This window comes from Anabrus simplex, chromosome 13 (genome assembly GCF_040414725.1).
Source record: "Anabrus simplex isolate iqAnaSimp1 chromosome 13, ASM4041472v1, whole genome shotgun sequence".
Taxonomy (NCBI): domain Eukaryota; kingdom Metazoa; phylum Arthropoda; class Insecta; order Orthoptera; family Tettigoniidae; genus Anabrus; species Anabrus simplex.
The window spans coordinates 89,285,778-89,308,206 of NC_090277.1; the positions used below are offsets into that span (position 1 = coordinate 89,285,778).

A 22,429-nucleotide genomic window follows, 5' to 3' on the forward strand; every position below is an offset into this window, starting at 1 on the left:
AACGAAGACAATGCCGATAGTGACTCAGAAATGAGTGGATTATTCCCTTTGTAGGATTTTTTCCTTCCTTAGGAGGAACTGAATCTATTAGCAACGCGAGTTGTTCTAGAGGATGAGTGGAAATTTCATTTTCTTGCATTTTATCTGTTCGAGCATTGATCTGTTTTTATCTTATAGACTTATCCTAAATATGATATGTGTTATTGTTAATCTTATGCGAGTTATGCATGTTGCTAGAAAGAACAATTGATTCTGGACTTATTTTCGAGCATATACATTTCCGATCGTGTTGTGTTTTGCAAATCAGCTGCAACAATTGTACTCATAACAATTTGGCACCAATGTCTGACTTCCGGTTAACTGTCAATTCGGCTTCCCGCTGTTTTGGTTTAATTTAATTAATTCATTAATAAAGAAAGAAACAAACAAACAAATAAATAATTAAGTCGAAACTCATAGAAACGGAACTATACTACTACGCAATGTTTTCCTTCCTCCCCTGAAGGGGAAGCAGGCCTCTCAGACGGTGATGCCATCTCTCGTGCCAGGAGATTTGTATCAGAGAACACATTTGTGGTGAAGGTAAGGTAGGTGCAACCGTGAACTATAATAGGAACTGACCTAGCATTCACTTAGTGCACAAGAATGAAAAACCATTCTCTGGATGGCCGACGATGGGGACCAGCCCCTCTTCGTTTCCCAAATACAGAGGTGTAGAGTCACGGCCACCCGTCCTCTGCTCAGTTGGTCGGTAGGAGTGCAAAGCTGCCAGACCACGAACCAGCCGTGGTCACTTGAAGGTCGAAACCTATTCTGCAACTGCCGCCCTTGTGGAGACTACTGCACAGGCTAATTCGAGCCACAGAAAGCTCTAATGCACCATGATAGACCCAGTCTCTCCCTGAAAAATTGATGCCTGCTAGCTAGGCCACCGGTGAAATAGACGTCATTTCGCATAGGGAACTTGAAGTATTTGTTCCAATTTGTCCGTTATTGGAAATGATAAATTTTCCAGCTAACTTATTCTTATATGTAGAGGAAAGAGATGGAGAGCAGCGACTTATTGTGAAAGAATGCATGGATAGAGTACACACAAAAGAAACACAAGGGTGCAGCTTTTGTCAGTGGAGGAATTTCCATAGTTCTGCCACCCATAGCCTTTATCTTTAGTCACATATGAACTTAAACAGAGAATGCCCCTGCCTCACAGCTGTGTGACAGACCTCTTGCACAGACAGTCTTTTGGACTTCAGATAAAATAGGAAGTGAAAAAAATAGACATCTAGATAAGATCTTTCATTTTAACCATGTCTCATTTACTGAGGATATTTTATGTTGTACTACAAGACGACTTCAAAAAAAAAAAAAAAAAAAAAAAACATACCAAAGTCATTCATGTGAAATGTCTATTGCAGCTTAATGTATGGTTTCGTTAGCATCTATAACTTGTATCCAAGGGATTTTTGGAAACTTTCCAATGCACTGATGGTGCTGTTGATGTTGTTAAAGAATCAGGCTAACAGATGGTAGTGAAATTGAAATATCAATCATTTTTTGTCCACAACATGGTGATGCAATTTATCACCAACTTCTATATTGAGGAGGAAATTAAGGAATGTAAGTAGGATATGGAAGGAATTACGATCAATGGAGTAGAAATTAAAATTATAAGGTTTGCTGAAGACATAGCTATCACTGAAGAGAATGAAGAAAATCTGCAAAAAAGCGTTTACAGGAATTAACAAAATCCTGCGAGAAAAGTAAAACAAGAAAAATCAACCAAAGAAGACAGAGATCATGGTGTTCGCTCGTCAGCAAATTACAACTGATTTTAAGGTTAATGATGTACCACTGAAAGAAGTTAATACAAAATCACATCAGATGGCAAAAGTTCAGCAGATGTAAAAAGCAGGATTCCGCAGGCAAAAATAACTTTTAACAACAAACAGAACATAAAGGAACTTAAATGCAGGGACACTTGGTACATGCAATAAGAGAAGACTAGAAATGTGGTGTTGGAGGAGAATGCAGAAAATCTCCTGGACGGCAAAGCTGAAAGAGTTGGTGAAAAAAGAGCCCTATTGAAAACAATAATGAAGAGAAGAGACCAGTTAATACAACATCTGTATAGGCACAACGATTCTATAATCAATGTTATGGAAGGAATGGTACAAGGCAAAAGAGGCAGAGGAAGAGCCAGATCACAATACATGAAACAGATTCAAGGAGATACAGGAGCAGAATCATATGAAAAAATGAAGAGACTATCAAAGAACAGAGAGGAGTGGAGGAGGAGAATTGCTGCCAACCGATCTTCGGATTCAGAATGAGAGAGAACACTTCTTTGTTCGTCCCGGGATATGATGCCATACAACTAAAGGTATGGTTTCCTACAGAGAGTCACATATAGGAAAAGAGAGGAAAAAGACCGAGTGAGCTGGCCGTGCAGTTAAGGTCGCGCAGGTGCGAGCTTGTATTCAGGACATAGTGGGTTCGGACCCAGCTGTTGGCAGCCCTGACGAGGGTTTTCTGTGGTTTTTTATTTTTCATACCAGAGAAATGCTGAGGTTGTATCTAAATTAAGGCCACGGCAGCTTCGTTTCCACTCCTAGCCCTTTTCTATCACATCGTCTCCATAAGACCTATCTGTGTTGGTGCAACATAAAGCAAAATGAAAAAAAAAAAAAAAAAAAAAAAAAATGAGGAAAAGGATATGAAAATTCTTACCGACTGTACCCACTCTCTGTACTCATTGTTGCCAAAGCACTTCTTGGCATAGAGACCACAGAGATACGTTGAGATACCTTTAGGTAACCAGGTGTCTGACCAGTTCTGCATCGAAATGAAGCAACCAAAGAACTGCTCCGCTATCGCCTGAGCCATGGCCTTCCTTGTGATGTATGTCTGGTCGATGATTGCTGGGGAATGTAGTAAGTTTGTACTGCAATAGCAAAATTTAAACAGTTAGCTTATTACATAACTGGAAATGAAGAGAAACAAGAATATGATAAGAGACATTTAGCATGATTAAGGAAATGAAGTCCTGTATGGCAACATAGGAAATTTGAAAGGAACACAAAAAACAGAACAAGACAGTGTGAGAAGAGGGGCACATAGAAAGGAAACGCAAACGACCGTCTCTACATCTTCATACAATGCCATCTTCAAATAATATGCTCTCTCCACATCCATTTCTTCTCAGCGCTCAACAAGTTCATTTCTGCTTCCCAGCTTCATCAGAAGGGTGGGCATCAACACTCACTGAGAGGCCATCTTGACAGATCGCAGTCTTGGAACAAGATGGGTAGATGTCTACACAGCAAGCTTCTTAAGAAGCAGATCACATATCCTGTCTAACATAAGTGATTTTAAAATATCTCAGTACCTGGTAAGTTTGTCCTTTGAAGTACAACAGTATTTCTGACATAATCTTTAACCTGTTGACGAGTGCACCAAAGGATAGTCAACAGAGTGAGCACAGCATGTGACGTTTTACTCTAGTATTGAGAATTTAAGTGTTAATGATGTAATATGATATCTGGCAGCATTTTTTGGAACTTTTTCAGTGTAAGAGTATGATGCGCCGTTAGCCTGTAGATTACAGCCTAGTGCTACGATTGCCGTCAATGTGGACAGTTGTTTGTGCTCTTCGTCGCTGTAAATAGTTATGGTTTTTGTAAATATAACTGTGAACATATTTTTGACAACTGCTTGAGAAACACTTTACTGCTAAAAACAACGGAAGGAATGTTGCAGGCCCGACTGGAGGTGGGACACAAGATCCGTTACGCCTCGAATGTCACCATTTTACGAGGCCACTCCCACAAAGTGAATCAAAGAGGCGTAAACTTCTCAGGCAATGCTATGTGTGCAAACACACTACCCGATCAGGACAGAAGAGGAAAGAAATGAGCTACGACTGTTCTACTTGTAAAGTTGCTCTCTACATACATCCTCGTTTTGAACAGTATCATACATTTAAAAAAGTTTTGAAATGACAGTGTTTTCTCGATCCAAAATATGTTTTCAAGTCTCTCAAAGTTGTAATTTTTAAAAAGTTTTTTTTTTTTTTAAATCTTACTCCCCAGAGGTTGCTTACCGGTCAAATACGTACTCGAATGTGGCTGTCATTATTGTATGGCACATGCAGTGCGCACTCGTCAAAAGGTTAACACATGAGACCGAGCCCGAGTGTGTATCGGGGTCGGGTAACAGCTCAGACTGACCGCGCCCGAGGCTAACTTGGGCCTGCGTATTTGTTATATTGTCAACACGGCCAGGACGAGATTCGCTCGGAAAATATACATACCACTTTAAAGTACTTTTATAACAGCTATACCGTGCGTTTGTGTCCTCTGTCGTTGTTTTCTCGAACTTATAGCAGCTTATTTTTGCTCGAGTTCGCTTCTACACTCCATGCTTCCAGCCGCTCAAGGCGCGCGCTTTCAGAGTTTTGTTTACATCGTGTGAAGTGTTTAGAATGTGTTTTGTTTCTGCTATAATTATTGGATCATTGAATGAAGGTGGAATTGTAGAGATTTTAGAAGAGATTTTTGATGACAGTGGTTCAGAAGAAGAGGTAGATGATTCAGATATAGACCCTGATATGAAACTTCATGTTAGTGATGAAGGTATTTATAACCTTTTGCACTTTGTAGTTTATTTAGCTAATGTTTCAAGATCTTCATACGACTGGATTTTCATTTTGAACGAAGTGACGCAAGCGATGATAATTCAAAGGCAGGGACTGATTCACATTCGCCGGATACTTTTGGTGATTTAGATGCACTTACAACGCCCGTGCAGATAAACGAAAAGCGGAAAATTGGAAAGTAACGAGAAAAGAGACATACTGGTGGTATCAAATGTATTCTTTAGCACTTTGTGTCCCTGAATGCTTCAAACTATTCCTCACTCAAGCTCATCATTTGTAAGACTTCGTTGTCAGACTTTTTGTTGTTGTTGCAAAAGGCATACCGTTGGAAAATGTGTAGTGTGAAAAGTATTCAGTAGAACTTAATGCAACTTTTTAATCTGTAGAATAGACACTTTTAATTTTTTGATGATATATACGCATTACAATTGCAAGCTACCTACTATTTTCTACAATTTTTTGAAAACCTTCAAAGTATGGCGGTCTGCCTGCCCGCATGCTACCTTAAGACATGGTCTCCAATGTGTTAAATAGATTCTTATCTCTTATCAGCCTTCGCTTATGTCCAAGTAATGGAAGGGAATGAACAAGTGACAAATCAATAATTAAATTACGGATTATTCATATGTAGAGAGACAGGAACATGAAAAGAAACTCTGGTGGAACCGGGCTTATCCGTTTCCGGAAATTACGTTTTCCCAGATTATCCACTCAAATTACATGGTCCCGTGAATATCCTAACTGAATCATGTTTTAAAAATACTCCATTATCCGTTTCTTGAAGAAATTATTTTCCGCATCAACCGCCCAAACATTCCAACTCCATCACTGCTAAATCCTTGATCAAGCGTGTTTTAAGATGGGCACAATCAAATATAACACATTTGAGGAATTTTGAGAATCAATATTTGTATTCTAAACCATGTTCTCGAGTACAGCATAACATAAACTGTATTGGCAACTTTGTGTAGCATTCTGCGACGTCCAAGCTGGACCAAGTTGGTTCTATTGTGAACCAGCTAATGAAAATTTACCAACCAAATAACAAGGGATGAATCTTTTTTTAAAGAAAGGATTTAGCCATCATGTTATGCATTTTTGTATCAGATGCGTTTTATTTTTTTTTTTTCTTCTTCTTCTTCTTCTTCTTCTTCTTCTTCTTCTTCTTCTTCTTCTTCTTCTTCTTCTTCTTCTTCTTCTTCTTCTTCCAATTTTCACCTACTCTGGACTGTGGGAAACATCTGGTTTACTGGTTCATCTTTTCTTCTCCTCCCAGAAATTTTTAATAACAATAATAAAGTTATTTGTTTTACGTCCCACTAACTACTCTTTTACGGTTTTCGGAGACGCCGAGGTGCTGGAATTTAGTCCCGCAGGAGTTCTTTTACGTGCCAGTAAATCTACCGACACGAGGCTGACGTATTTGAGCACCTTCAAATACCACCGGACTGAGCCAGGATCGAACCTGCCAAGTTGGGGTCAGAAGGCCAGCGCCTTAACCACCTGAGCCACTCAGCTCGGCAAGAAATTTTTCACCCTTGACTGTTGTGTTTTATTTAATTAGATAAGGAAACTAAAAAAAACTACTTGTGATCAATTGCTGATTGGCTTGCTGTTATTTAGTAGCATAGTTTTTGTCAAACTTGGCTGATCTAAGTTACTGACTGGAAAGAAGTTAGCTTATCATGGGAAAGTGACATAGTTTCTGCAGTAAAACCAAATTTAAAGTATCAATGTTTTTAACTCATGTAGGAGTTTTTGTAAGATTATAAGTACAGTGCACATATTTAACTATTGTGGTGTTTAGCCAAATTTTCGATGGTTTTAATTTGTTTCTGGATTTTCCGTTTTCACGGATTGTACTTTCATCTACTGTGGTCTCTCCAAAAATGGAGAATCGAGGTTCCACTGTAAAAGGACAGATACAATGGCAGGTCACCCCTCCTATTTATCACTGTGATGGATGCCATAACAAAGGCATAAAAAGGAAGGAGCAGCAAAACTTGCAAGCTTTCATCTTTGCAGATGATGAGGTGACGTAGCATGAAACCGAAAATGATGTGGAGAAAATCTGCAGAAATCGAGTCGAGAGTTTAAGAGATAGAATTAAAATATCAGCAAGGCTAAGGTGGTGGTGATGAAGTTACAGAAGAGAGATGATGAACAACAGATCAGACTAAATGACACCAAACTGGACAGTGTTACAAAGTAGAATAGTAGAGAAAGACAATCTTGCAAAATAAGAGGTGGACAGTCGAATTAGCAAGGCAACTCAATTTTACCACCAAGTAAGACAACTGCTGTGGGATAAACAAGTACCACTGACATTATATAAATCCTTTTATACACCCATCCTCACGTATAACCAGGAAACTACCATGTTAACGAGACAAGACAATTCAAAACTCTATAAATGAAGTTCCTTTGCACCATGATACAGAAGACCAGGAAGGACAAGTTCAGGAATGAAAAAGTCCGAGAGGAGGTGGGAATAGGAGACTCCCTACTACAGAGGATCCAGAAAGCAAGACTGAAGTGGTTTGGCCATGTAAGAAGGATGAGTGTCCGCCTCTGTGGTGTAGTAGTTAGTGTGATTAGCTGCCACCCCCGGAGGACCGGGTTCGATTCCCGGCTCTGCCACGAAATTTGAAAAAGTGATACGAGGGCTGGAACGGGGTCCAATCAGCCTTGGGAGGTCAACAGAGTAGAGGTGGGTTCGATTCCTACCTCAGCCATCCTGGAAGTGGTTTTCCGTGGTTTCCCACTTCTCCTCCAGGCAAATGCTGGGATGGTACCTAACTTAAGGCCACGGCCACTTCCTTCCCTCTTCCTTGTCTATCCCTTCCAATCTTCCCATCCCCCACCAAGGTCCCTGTTCAGCATAGCAAGTGAGGCCGCCTGGGCAATGTACTGGTCATCCTTCCCAATTGTATCCCCGACCCAATGTCTCACGCTCCAAGACACTCCCCTTGAGGAGGTAGAGGTGGGATCCCTCGCTGAGTCCGAGGGAAAAACCGACCCTGGAGGGTAAACAGATTAAGAAGAAGAAGAAGAAGAAGGATGAGTACAAGCAGGACTGCAAGAAGGGAACATGAAAGAGAAGTAAAAGGAAAAAAATCAGTGGACAGACCCACAGGAAAATGGACCGATCTGGTGAAGAAAGAGAGAGGATAAGATTAGGAGAAGATTACGAGAGAACCATACCCGGGCAACTGGAGATGATCAACGATGATGATGATGATGACGATGATGATGGCAAGTCAGTGGGGAAGAGGGAGCAATAGATATAGAAGACGAGGACAAACATGAAACTCAAAAGGACAAGAACAATTTCCTAATCTACATAAACTAGCGTTTTCAAACAGGCAGGCTCCATCCTCATCAGTCCCAGTTCTACATGTTAGTCCTCCTCTTTCTTCCCACAATGCTAGTGGCTTTACGTTGCACTGACACAGATAGGTCTTATGGCGACGATGGGAGAGGAAAGGCCGAGGAGTTAGAAAGAAGCGGCCATGGCCTTAATTGTAAGGTACAGCCCCAGCATTTGCCTGGTGTGAAAATGGGAAACCACTGAAAACCATCTTCAGGGCTGCCGACAGTGGGATTCGAACCCACTATCTCCCGGATGCAAGCTCACAGCCACGTGCCTCTAACCGCACGGCCAACTCGCCCGGTCTTCCTACAATGAACTGCCATTGTCTTCATCCTATCACATGTTCTTATTCTATACAACTTGAAAATGTTCAGTAATCTGTGCGACATACACTTCACTAACCTAAGAATGCTCATCGTAGCATATGCAGATATATCTTCATCCACTTCGTCCACAAACACCTGTTTGTAGCAAGAATACGGATACCGGTTGGCGAGAGTCTCCTCGTAGAACTCGAAGGCTTCGTGCATGAACCTGGCCGACACCTTGAGCAGCGACATGAGGTTCGGGAGACAGAAGTGAGTCACTTCGTGCATGTAGGGATCCACAAAGATCTCGAATGGCCTGCAGAGAAATAACAACAATATATGCTTTTTATTTTTCAGTGTAGCCAACTACTATATTTCATCAAGACCATCAGTACACTCAGCAGTGTGACCACAAGTTTCTGAATTCCACAGAATGTTATACACAGTTTCATAGTACAGCGGTGATTAAAAATATAGAGCAAACAGTAATTAGGAAAACAAGACAAAATCTGGAAAGACTGACAAACATACAACATGCCACCTGACATTTTAAAAAAAATCTTCGCTATCATTTCCTGTTTTAACTCTCCTGGGTTGGGTTGTGAATCAAGGACCTCTGCTGTTATCTATCTCTCCACCACTCCCATCCTTTCTCCAATATTTCCTCAACTTTTATTCCTCTTTTCTCTATGCTCCCCTTCAGCATATCAATCCACCTTTTTCTGGGCTTTCCCTCTGTCTTCTTCCTACTGTTTTCTCTGTAAACATTCACTATGGAACTCTACTATCTTCCATTCTCATCATGTGTCCATACTATTTCAATTGAATGGTCTCTATCTTGCATTGCAGTTTTGGGAAACCAGTTCACTCTCTAATTTCTACGTTTCTACAAGCAGGGACCTTACCAGCAAGTGGCGCCCCTGACTGTGTAAGTCCCAGAACACACTGACTCGGTGTGTAAGATGTGGTAATGGTGCCAGCTCAGAGTTATGAGTGAAGACCTCAACAGAATCTATGGTGGAGAAGTGGACTCTGATCAAGTAGAGATGGCTAAGAGACAGCCCTGGACTTGGGGATTAATATGAGTACAATCTAGCAGCATCTGTACTCCATATTAGGGGAGGCTGCAAAAAAATTTTACAAGTTGCTTTATTATTATTTTTTATGGTATTATCTGAAGCCATTTCTTTTCAATTTTGACTCAGTTAATTTTTTAACTGTCAGGTTCTTCAGTCTGTTGAAACTATCTTTGAGTAAATAAATTGATAAACTACCTGAAAGAGAAAACATGGTAACAGTATTACACTTAACAGGTATAAATTGTTTTTTAAAGTTGCTTTAAGTCACACTGACACAGATAGGTCTTACGGCAACGATGGGATTTTTAAAAAATGGCTAGGAGTGGGAATGAAGCGGCCGTGGCCTTAAGGTACAGCCCCAGCATTTGTCTGTTGTGAAAATGGCAAACCACGGAAAACCACCTTCAAGGCTGCCGACAGTGGGGCTTGAACCCACTATCTATCGGATGCAAGCTCACAGCTGTACACCCCTAACCACATAGCCAACTCGGCCGGTAATATTCTATTTAGCAGTCTACCTACTCAATACATGTTAAATACATTAATCTAGTACATGTTTCGTCCCCTAGGGGACATCGTCTGCTAGCATCAGAAATAAAAATTACAATTTAAAATGGTAAGACACAAGCTAAAATTCATTAATATACGAGAAATTTAAAATAGATTACAAAATGTGAACAATAAAAAATGTTCTATGTTCTCTTGATGATGTCCCTTAGGGGACGAAACATGTACTAGATTATTAACATGTATTGAATAGGCAGACTGCTAAATAGATGTATTTGAGTACACATTCTTAAATATTTCGCTACTTGATTTTCTAGTCGTTGTGGTGATTATTGTTTTAAGAGGAAGTGCAACTGGGCAACCATCCTCTATATAACACTAATCAGAGAGAGAAAATGGAAGGGATCCATCACTTCGAAAAATGAAGGTATCAGCCAAAGGAAGACAAGGGCCATGAAGGGCGTGAAAATAAAAGACTACCTAGGCCTCGAGTGCTCTAATACCGTAGGGGTCAGAAAAGAACAAGAGTTGACCAAGGTAGGTCAGATAGAATAGACGAAAATGAGGAGCCTGGCACAAATAACTGGAAGCAATGCCAGGACTCAGTTAAAGGCCCCATGGTTGTCAATGCACACTTCCAAATTGAGAGCTCCTGTGGCCCCTTTTTGTTGCCTCTTACGACAGGCAAGGGATACCATGGGTGTTATTCTACTGCCCCCACCTTGATTTTCTAGTCAATATGGGTTTTATAATAGAGCTTTTAAAGCTTGTAACTTGTAACAGGACTCAATGGCAGAAGCTTTCTATCCTATGGGCTTCGTGCAGAAGGAACCAATGATGATGAAATCACTGTTAACACACTGAAGACCGGCCGCGCAGATCTCCGTACTGCGGCCAGCAGTTGTGGACGGGCCCTGGAAATCTCCATTTTTACGTAATGGCTTAGTTTTCAGCTTGTGCTGTCTGTTAGCTAGTGTTTGAACTATCGCTATAACTGCATCTTTTTTCTTTAAATCTTCATGTATTTAACAGAATATCATATATGTAGAGCTATTCCCTGGAGCTCCAGTGTGGATGTCAACATGGCGCAGCACTAACAGATACTGATATTTGCGATTAATTATATGCACACCGGTTATCATAGGTACCGAGTGACAGTGAATTGGATACCAGCTGGTGTATCCATGCTTCGCTACAAATTTCTCCATTCCATACAGAATTATAGATGGAGTCGTACACATGTTGTGAGTAAGAGTTTAATTACATTGCATAACAACATAGGTACTTCAAATTAAATTAAACTACCATTTCATCCAATGTGAATGAAGTCTTTTACAGCCCAGGGTGTAGTGCTTTATTCCCCAACTTTAGATACCAATTTTCATTAAATTCTGTTCACCCATTTTCTAGTGGCTCAGAACTGATATGGACATAGCAACAAAAATCAAAATTCATGAATATCTCCATTATCATAGACGATATGTAAATGACCGGAAATTTAATTCTATATAACTTTAGTTACATAGTGTTCATCGATAGGACAACTAATAATACAGATATTTGAGAATTAAATTTAAGGCCTTACCCTAAACTGCCACGTAAACTACTACGTACGTACATACAGAGGTACCAGAAAATGAAAAAGTGCATTTCCTTGTTACTGTGGACACGACCAATACAGAAATAACATTCTTTTAATATTCTGAGCAATGTACAGATAAAACTCTTATTTTAGATACGGAGATTCGTAATGATTAACGGCTAACACTAAATGGGGGTTAACAGTGAAGAGAAATCCTTGTATACTTGAATACAATAAGTACATAAAAGGTAGAAACAGGGCATTCCTACTACACTGTGCTTAGAAAGATTATTAAATGAAGCCACAAACAGTCCTGTTTTGATTGGTATCACACCGTGCAGACTACTAAGCAACCTAGTGAGTACACATTCCAAGTTAGAAGTTGATATCTTGAATATCTTTCACGTTACAGTAGTTTGACTGCAGCAGTGTAATTTCCTTCTTGAAGACTTGAACTATCCGGTCTACATGCGGTAGCAGCCTCCGTTTGGGGTCTGTCCTCAATAATGCGTTAACATGCGAGTTACACTCTTATTTGTTCTCGTTAGAGGTTTAAATGACAAGCTTACCCAACAGCCAAAGCAATATTGGGAGCACATGCTGGTGTCGACAGAACGTAGTGGAAGGTTTTTCGTCGCATGTCGGGCGTGTACACCACCTCTATGAGATCGCCACAGGAGACAGCGGTCATGCTTTCGTCCACAGTGAACTCCAACTTCCAGGTGCATGGCTCAGCAAAACTGTCCACGCAGGGGAACCATAGCCTCGATGAGTTCTCATGGCCATACGTGAACATGTGAGCTCCACGCTGAAACAGAAGGCCACATTTCTTTAATATCAAATACTCAGAATTAATAAATAAATAAACACACACATTTAGGCAGTATTTGGCGTGGGTGATACAAAAGTGGTCATGTTGACAGGGAGAAACAGTAAAAATTAGCAGAAATTAGAATGCACTCTTATCAAGTGTTGTTGTTGTTAATCCAGTAAAATCTCATTAACACAAAATACAAGGAACTAGAAAATCAAGATTTTGTATTAAAAGACATTTGTGATAACCAAGTACCCAAATTTAGGACTTAGAATAGCAGTCACTTCACAGTACAGTAGATCATCTTTTTTCTTTCTTTTCTTTCCGTCACACCGACACAGATAGGTCTTATGACGATGGGATAAGAGAGGGAAAAATGGTGTTAATTAAGGTACAGCCCCAGCATTTGCCTGGTGTGAAAATTGGAAAACACGGAAAACCATCTTCAGGACTGCCAACAATGGGGTTCGAACCCGCTATCTTATGAATGCAAGCTCACAGCTGCGTAAACCTAAGTGCACAGCCAACTCGCTCAGTAGTACGGTAGACTACTGGTGCATAGTTCAGTATATGACCATGTACATATGTTAAGGTACCTGCAAGTCATTTTCGAGAGAAAAATTCAGGTACGTTTCACTGTCGCTCAAGGGAATGAAAGTGCCTCATCACTTCACAGCCAGCTGAATTCATAGCTTCACGAAACTCAGCAGTGATTTTGGACTTGATTTCAGACGTTGCAGCAAATCGATCCAAAATATTAAAGGCAGTTAAAATTTCCTAAAATTTCTCTAAAGAACCAGAGAAACAAGGAAATGCCATTTGGTCCTTGTTTCAATGATGGTGAAATCCTGACATTCACCTCCCCGCGGTAGAGAGGGGGCAATGACTGCATATAAAGATAATATTTTATATGCAGGTGGCTAACGAATGAAGGGACCGATTATCTCCCGGTATAAGGAGATCCCCTATACCAAGTGCCAAGAGTCTCTTTGAGAGTGGATGAGCGGGTATGGGTAAGGGCACTCCATTGTCCTGGGGACAAGAAATTGTTTCCAAAGGCATAGGAACCAGTTTGGTCAACGGCATTAGGATGCAGAAGGCAACGGGCAACCACTGCATTAAAGATCCTGAGAGATATTTCAATAAATCCACATGGCATGGCTGCAACGTCAAGATCGGAGCTGGCCGTGTGGATCGTCTACCTTCGTTTGGAGATGGCGGCTTAAGAAGAAGAAAATTTCCCGGCGGCTGGGCGGAATTACATATTCTCCCGATGACCAACACTACCTCAAACAATAACAATGTTGATCTTCAGGAGTGTTCTTTCCCTACATTTAATGTGAACATTGTTTAAATGAGTTTGTAGGGTAAGCTTATTGCTAATTCAGTAACGTTCACAATTATTGATCTAATTGCACCGAGAAACGAGTCCGTCTCCGTAGCGTCACGCTTAGCCCTGTTAGCTGCTGTCCTTGAGGGCCCGAGTTCAATTTCCGGTACTGCCAGAAATTTAAGAATGGTAGGAGGGCTGGTATGTGGTTAAAATGGTACATGTAATTCACCTCCATTGGGGGTGTGTCTGACAAGAGCTGCACCACTCGGGACGAGGGCACACGTTTACTTTTACCAAGAAACGTCAGTTTTAACCCGCTTACTCGTAGCTTGACATCCAAATAAACTACAGTTTGGCACACAACTACTGCAGCTGGTGTTTCACAATTTGAGTGTGAACATCGTAGACAGGAAGCAGAAAAATGTGAGAGGCGTAAGCAATTCATTCATTCATTCATTCATTCATTCATTCATTCATTCATTCATTCATTCATTCATTCATTTAGCTTCCATAGACTGTACAATTACATATTTTGAAATATGCCAACAGTATAGGAGTTGTCAAGTGATTTCCTAATACTAACAATAATATATGCACAACAATGAACATTTTGAAAAAGAAGAAGAACAGAAACACCACATACCTCAATGTTAGGACAGCATATCTTAATTTTTTACAATATTACAATTACAATATTTACAAGACAAAATAAAAATATATTGGTGTGGTGTTAATAATGTGAACATAGTCAATGTGACACTAACATATTTTTAAGGCTATATACTAGATTACAAGTTAATAAGTAGTAGCATCATTACCAGCACTTCATCATGTATTCTTCTGTACTGTAGAAGCAGCTACTCATCAGGAGATTTTTTAAAGCTGTGGTAAATGAACTGACGGGACTAATATCTTTAATCGTATTTGGAAGCTTATTATACAATCTGATTCCAACAGAGTCTACATGTCTCAAGGCAATGGTTTTACTCTTGTGTTCGATAAAAATATTATTTCTTGTTCGCGTCTGGTAATTGTGATTGTCAAAATTCTTCCTGAAGTGATCAATAATTTTTTTCACGTGTAGAATGCATTGCATGATATATATACTTGGTACTGGGAGTATCCTTAGTCTCTTAAATAATGGTCTGCAATGATCTAACCTGTTACATCTCAATATAATTCTGATAGCCAGGCTTAACCACGATCTCCACCCTTTAAAAGGTACAACCAATGTAGTCATATGTTTCATGCCGGGATCGGTCTCCTTAGCCATCCACAGCACCTGCAACCTTGAATTTAAACACTGGAAGAATCGCAGGATACAAAAGAATACTCGGATACCGGTATCAGCTGACAACTTTCAACTAAGTGCATTCCTTGCTGAGAAAGAATTTTAAAAATACACATAGCATCGGTTGTTCACGTTAAGTGAGATATAATGACAGAGGGGCTAAAGAAAGAGTTTTTAGTTAGTGGTAACCCAAATTCGTGTTGACCAAGGGGGACTACAATAAAAAATAATACATTCCCTGCCGGGACAAAAATTTTATTAATGTTAACCGACTGTTCATCTTAGCAGAGTTAGTATTGAGGTTTTACTGTTATAATAACAACAGCAACAATAATAATAATTATCTTATTATGTACCCCTCTGTGGTGTGGTAGTTAGCATGATTACCCGCCACCCCCCGAGGCCCAGGTTTGATTCCCAGCTGTCACGAAATTTGAAAAGTGATATTTTTTTTACTTGGCAATATTAAAATAAAGGTTCTTCTTTCATACGAAAATGAAAAATATGTTAATTTCCTCCAAAAATGTATTTTTTCCATCAGTGAGGAACTTCCTCCAATTTCAGAAAATGATGGTTAGCCCGTTTGTGCAGCATCCGTTCAATTTGTCCAGCAATATTCTGAACTTCTGCATCTGATGGAAAAGAGCATTGCTGATAGGAGGGCAGCTATCTAGAGAACAAATTTGGTATCAATACAAAGGCAAATGGAATTGGTCACTGACAATACAACACACGTAGAACAAGCTTAAAATACTACCATCCAGACTTGATCAACATCTAATAAATCCACTATCTCACATCTGTTGGCTGAAGCAACTCAAATACAGGCTGATGGGAAACAGGAGAATGATATTCTTTAAACTAAACCGCTTCAAAAGTTCCCACAACTAAAAAAGCTTGTATGAAGAAATATGTCCTTCCAGCTTCCAAAACAAGACTCTGATTGATATTTGCCTTATGTCGCACCAATACAGGCAGGTCTTACTGCAACGATGGGAAAGGAAGGGTTAGGACTGGGAAGGAAACGATGTGGCCTTAATTAAAGTACAGTCTTTTTTTGAAAATCCAAAAACCACGGAAAACCAGTTTCAGGGCAGTCGACAGTGGGCAAAATTTACAGCAGCACAATGTTGGGCAGACTGAATGCTGAATTCAAGTCATGTCTTACCTCGGCCAACGTCCCCTCACAATCCGGGATGACGAAGTGTACCCCTCCCTGCGGCTGCTCCAAGGAGAACTCGATACTGATGCGAAGTCCTCGCCCCTCGCCAACGAACTGGCTGGCTTCGGGAGGAATGCTGATGACCAGTTCGCCAGCATTGCAGTCGGGATCAATCTGCAGGGCAGCATTTAAGTGAGACGTTGAGAAGTAGTCCAGCGACCTTCTGCAAAGGAGATATAAATTTAATTGATACGAGAGATTTTGAAACACATACACTGAATTTTACACATCAGAAAATTTCAATTATTAAAAATGATGAAAAGTTTGAAAATACACAATAGGACTCGTCCAGAGAGCAAATCATTTTCTCTATATCCAGAGGTGATGATTGACAATCGATAGGATTCTTACATGCTCACACAAGAAAGGTAACGTAGTCATATTCCGAACATCTTTACAGACATGTCATGGCTACAGACTGCAAGTGATGTGCCCTAAGAAACTAAGGATCCTCCTGTAGATCAGGGTGGACAATCTGTGAAGAGAAATACATTAGTTCTGTGTGCTATCCATAGAATGTGAAGCATAGGTTACGAGTACTACATCTTAAGCGTGTTGATGCGCTGGTGGTCAGCAGTGCATAAAGTCAATATCTCTGATGCATAGGACATTACAGGAAACACCAGAGTGCTATCATGGTTGATTTTCTATCGCATTGGTCAGCTGCATCAAGGCAATACGCCTCAGTCATTTACGTATCTCTGGCTGGCCGTATGATTCTTGGTGTCCTCTTGGTCTTTGTAAAAGTTTATTATGTTGTACTCCCTCCACTTCATCGCCTTCCCCTTTCTATCAATTCTGATCATTTATTTTCCCCCTTTTTTAAAATTTCACTGTTGTACACAAACACATACCGACGAGTGGAATACATACAGCTAGCTCTGAGGGGATGGATACATTCATCATACTGTTTGTACAAACTTTTGATTCTGAAATCCATATCTAGAACATCAAAGAAGTGCGTAAATCTTTGAAAACCAATGTTAAGAAAGAGGGGCAAGACATGGGAAGGGTGATATTGATTATTTATACATTTCTGACATTCTGTATATCCTTAGGTGGTGCAATTATGGATTTTAAACACCCAGAGAAATCATGTCGAGCTTCCTTCGTGATGTTGCATGGGCTTATTCAGGGTATGAGGAGGTGGGATACGATCCAAGAACTACCTACAGAACAGCGATACGACAATAGCAGGAGAGAGAAAGCAGTGATGTGTGTGACAGCTTGGAGCTGCCGCTGCGTGCACTCCTCAACTCGAGCTACCTATGTCTGGCGTGGGAGTATCCCTATGTGTATTGGCAGCCCGGATAGCACTCCGCCACAGGATGCCTGGGTGGAGGGTCAGACAACGTGTAATGCCAATGTCGTTTCAGCACCAATTACCACCAAAACACAGTGCTATGTTCTGATGTAAAACCCTAAACAGTGTTCATTGGAGTTTGGAGGAATAAACAAGACTTTGTAATTTGGTTATTAGTTATTGTTAAGAGGTTTTGGTTGATATGGTAAATACGATGTACATTAAACATTAAAATAATAGATAAGGTGAGAAATGTGTAGATAATAAAATATAGTTCCCATAGGTTTTCCCCTTCCATACCAGCACATGAGACAAAGACCACCCAAGAAGGGCTGCAAGCAAGTGTTCCCCACCTCACTTCCGTTACTGATTGGCCATCTGACAGTTCAGATCTCAATCCTTTGGATTATAAATTGTAGTTAGAGCTTCAGGAAATGGTCTTTGAGAAACAACATCCCAATTTTCCCAGCCTAAAAAAAAATTTAGAGACTGATGTAGCCTATTTTCCCATGAATATTGTGAGTGACGAAAGCGCTGAGTGGCCAGAGAGATTAAAGTTCTGCGTTTGAAAATAAAAGTGGTTATTTTTGATAGGCCTAAAATCCTTAGTATCATCCATCAAGTTCATTCTTAACTTATTCTTTATCTCCTCATTCCAAGTACCTTCCTTCCATTGTTCCACCTGTTTGTACTATAAAACTATCTTTGACCTTCAATATATTTCAAAATGACAATCTACTAGAATATGTACCCTGATCATAAATGTTAGTTTTGTTACTTACTGTTTTGCATCTCCCTGACTGATGTCCAAGAATGGGTCAAAATACTGGAATGGTGCTTCGAGGACCTCATTGAGTAACACTCGATATATGCGGCACTGCTTGGCATTGAGCTTAATGTGCTTGAGAGTGTCCTTGAGGGGTACGATAGTCAGCTCTGTGACACCCTGAAAACAGAATTGAACAGGAAATGATCTCACCTCGTAAAATATATGTTGTTACAAAGAGCGATTGCGTTCCTTCAGTATTTAGCGCAGGCTATGGTAAACATCTGGAGAAGGAAATAAAATTGGGCTCCTTATTTCCGTTCTGCTTTAGAGCTCTGTCAGGGGGGGCAGGCTTCAACTCACATTCAGGGGCAATCTGAACAAAGTCATTAGTAAAGCAATCTGAACAGATCTTCAATCTTGATATGGGAAGATATGGGATAAGAATGACGATGATGATGATGATGATGATGATGATGATGATGATGATGATGATGATGATGCTTCTCGGTGTTTAAAGGCGCCTAATATCTAGGTCATCACTCCTTTATGGTACGAGAAGAAACAAAATGTTATGATAATTAAAATTTATCCACTGACGGGAATTTAAACAATGATGATGAAAACAGATTTGAATTTAGAATAATCAGCAGATCTCATTCACAATGCCTTAGTTTTCTTATAAAATTGATTTTAAAATATAATAAAAATAAAATAAGGCAATTGCTTTTGAAGTGAAATCATATATTAAATAAAAATTAAAAGTAAAAAGCATTTAAAATACACAAGAACAGACTAAACAGAGTCAACAGATTAAAAATGTAGTTAATAAAATAAAAATTATAAACAAATAGAAAATTCACTTTTAAACATAATAAAATAGGCCATTATTCCTCATAAAATGGATGACAAGGTCTGCTGACTGCCCATCATCTCGTAGAATGAGGGAGATGGTATTTGGAAGTTTCAGACTACGGTGCAGATTGGCGAGGTCCGCGCACTCCTTAAGGATGTGTACTACAGTCAGATGACCGCCGCAAGTACACACCGGGGAGCCTCCTCCCTTCAGTAAGTAGGAGTGTATTGCCATGGCACGGTCGATCTGAAGACGAGATAACACCAGTGCTCTCTCCGAGAAACCCAAAGTGAAGTCTTCCATACCTTCGTAGTTTTTTTTAATCACAGCTTATCTGAAAGAGGGGTGGCCTGACACTCCAAGTCCCAATGGGACATTACCAAATGTCACAGCTGAGAACCTTGTAAAACAACGGCTGCAGTGTGACCACCTCCTTGGCAGCACTATCGGCTAACTTGTTTCCCTCTATACCCATGTGGCTAGAGAGCCACAAAAATGTGATTCTTGTGCTAGCACTCCAACACCTAGCCAGCAGGTCCTGGATCTGCTGCACCAGTAGGATAGAAAGAAAGCTAGGTAAACACAGGAAAAGGGAAGTGATATAAGATAAAAGAATACACCTGGTACAAGACAAGATACTTCCCAAATCAAGATAACCCTCCCTCCAATGGCTGTTGATGTCCACCGTCCAGATGAAACTGGGAAGCAGATAAAAGACTGCTGAGGGCTGAGAAGAAGTGGATGTAAAAGAACGGGGATTGATCAGGAGGCAGCCTATTTATTTGAAGTTATCAGTCTGTGAAGACATGAACATAGTGTTCGCCCTTAAGTATTTTAATGTTTGTCCTTGTCCCAATAGCAGCACCTTAAGTCTGATGACAGGAGTTCACATAAATTGAAGAAATTAAATAGAATTTTTTTCCAGTGGCTCTTAATTTGTTGCAAGATAAAATAAACATAAAATCAGATCTTAGGGATGAAATAAACACAGATCTAAGCCAGAAATGTGGAAGTCGATGGGGTCGCAGCTGAATATTTGTCGAATTTTTTTTTTAAAATTTACTTTATGTTGCACCGACACATTATTATTAAACAATAACGCAAGATAAAAGCTACACCCAACGGACATCATAATAATGTACAGTTTCATATTAAGACTACGATTGGCTTAAAATAAAAAGTGACACAAAAATGTTGGACATATGTGCAAGAACATAAATTCTAATGGACTCATGGTTAACCAAAACCTATTTCATAAATGCTTCAAGACATACCAATAGTGTTATATTAGGTGTTGGTGTTTTCAAGTTACATGTAAGGTTCTTTTCCATTTATAATTTAAGACTGAAGATGACCCAATACAAGGGTTGAAACTAGTTCCAATGTAATAAATAATATTAACATACTATATACAGTACTGAATAGGTGGACCTTCTCATCCTTGTTGATTGTGATAAATTATCAATACGGACCGAAATGAAATTCATTTCATATGAATGCACTGCTGTCGCTCTAGGTAAAGGGACACGCTGGCCATTTTGCAAACCTAACAGGGGGGCCAGCCCTTTCCACAATGCTTTTGTCATTAGCCACATTTAACGATACAGACCAATGGTTTTTTCTCCCTAGTTCATAAGGTGTCTGAAAGAACTAAACAAAAGACATTCATACCATGCCAAGATGCCTGTGCTTCAAGTGGTGCCTGCTGGTATTAATGTTGAATAGCGCATAGTAAAACTCTGCCCAAAGCCTTGATTTCAAATTATTTTCTAATGGAAGACTTAAAAAGTTAGTTTCCTGAAGATCTGCATAAGTTTTTGCCACTTTTTGTGGTAAAGAAAACACGTAATTTTCAAGGGAAATTCATTATTTGTTTATTCAAAACATTGGCCATCGGCTTCTACACACTTCGCCCATCTTTCAGGTAAGTCATGAATACCATGCCAGAAAAACTGCTTGTCTTTTGCGGCAAACCATTCGTCAAGACATTTTCAAACTTCCTCGAAATTGCTGAAGTGCTGCTCTGCGAGCTCGTGCCCCATTGATGCGACCAGGTGATAATCAGATGGCGCCAGGTCGGGGCAGTACGGCGGGTGCGGAAGGATGTCCCATCCAAGCAATTTCAAGGTGTCCTTCACTGGATTTGCTGTGTGAGACGGCGCATTGTCGTGAAGCAAAATCACTTCGCCATGTCTCCTGGACCATTCCGGTCGTCTTCCGATAAATGTGTGACTTAAATTGATCACTTATTGGCGATAGCGTTTTGCATTAATGGTTTTGCCAGGCTTCGAAAGTTCGTAATACACAATACCACTACCAGAGCACGCAGTGTCTTTCACAATGAAATCAAGTTTAAATTGTCAAAACCATGTCTCACATGTTCTAATCGATGGAGCGTGTTCACCATATGTTTCTACCAGCAAACAACGACTTTCCACGGCCATTTTCTTTTGATTGAATAAGAAAAGCAATGCGTGCCGCAAATGTTCTTTTTCAGGCACAAGCGTTGCCATGATCACTGAACGATACAATACAGATGTTAGTGTTTGGCGGACTCAGCTTGTGTGTGTTGGTAAGTTAATATCAGACAAACAAACTGACGTATGTATATATTTAATTCCCGCTTTGGTGTCTCTGAACTAGTATGTAATAATACACAATCACAATCACAATCACTTGACACTTGACACACGCTGCATACTGTTCGCATACTGTTAGTGAAAGCGGGAAAGACTTATGCATACACCTGGTAATGGGTAAATGTTAAAAAAATCTGGATCTTTTACAGGAAATTTACTGAACAGGTCAGGATAATTTTTCCAACCTTGAACCTGGGACAATTACAGTTTTTCGAGATGTATGGCAACCTTATGAAGACTGTATGTATGTTCAGTCCTCAGCCCAAAGGCTGGCTGGATCCTCAACAGCTCTGCCATTAGCTGTCATACATGGCCTAGCATCACTGAAGAGGCGTACTAGGGAAATGAGGAGTGAGGTAGTTTCCAGTTGCTTTCTTCACTGAGCCAGAAGTTGCTATTACGTATCAATCTGCCAATCCCATTGAAATGCATGCACCAACCATCCCTATGAGCAACATTTTCACACCATTCATAACATGGACTGGCTGCATACGGAATAGCATTTCCCAGGGCTCAACATATCCCGGGTGCATATAATTTCCCCCCTTATATATTTAATTCCCGCTTTGGTATCTCTGAACTAGTATGTAATAATACACAATCGCTTGACACTCCAGTAGATTTATTGAACTCGCCTGAACAAGAGAATGACATTACGTAAAGGAGAGGCTCTTGTCAAGCACGGGCAATTTCTGGTTTGAT

General features: G+C 40.1%; 1 protein-coding gene across 1 annotated transcript in view; it reads right to left on the bottom strand.

Moving 5' to 3' along the window:
* The window catches only part of Taf2 (TATA-box binding protein associated factor 2), a 90,412-nt gene that overhangs the window by 63,912 nt on the left and 4,071 nt on the right, over positions 1-22,429 (bottom strand). Inside the window, exons 3-7 of the mRNA XM_067157592.2 lie at positions 18,249-18,412; positions 16,110-16,326; positions 12,073-12,311; positions 8,430-8,651; positions 2,728-2,941 (exon numbers count right to left, since the gene is read on the bottom strand). Of these exons, the coding sequence (XP_067013693.2) occupies positions 2,728-2,941; positions 8,430-8,651; positions 12,073-12,311; positions 16,110-16,326; positions 18,249-18,412 (1,056 nt within the window). The remainder of the gene's footprint in view (positions 1-2,727; positions 2,942-8,429; positions 8,652-12,072; positions 12,312-16,109; positions 16,327-18,248; positions 18,413-22,429) is intronic.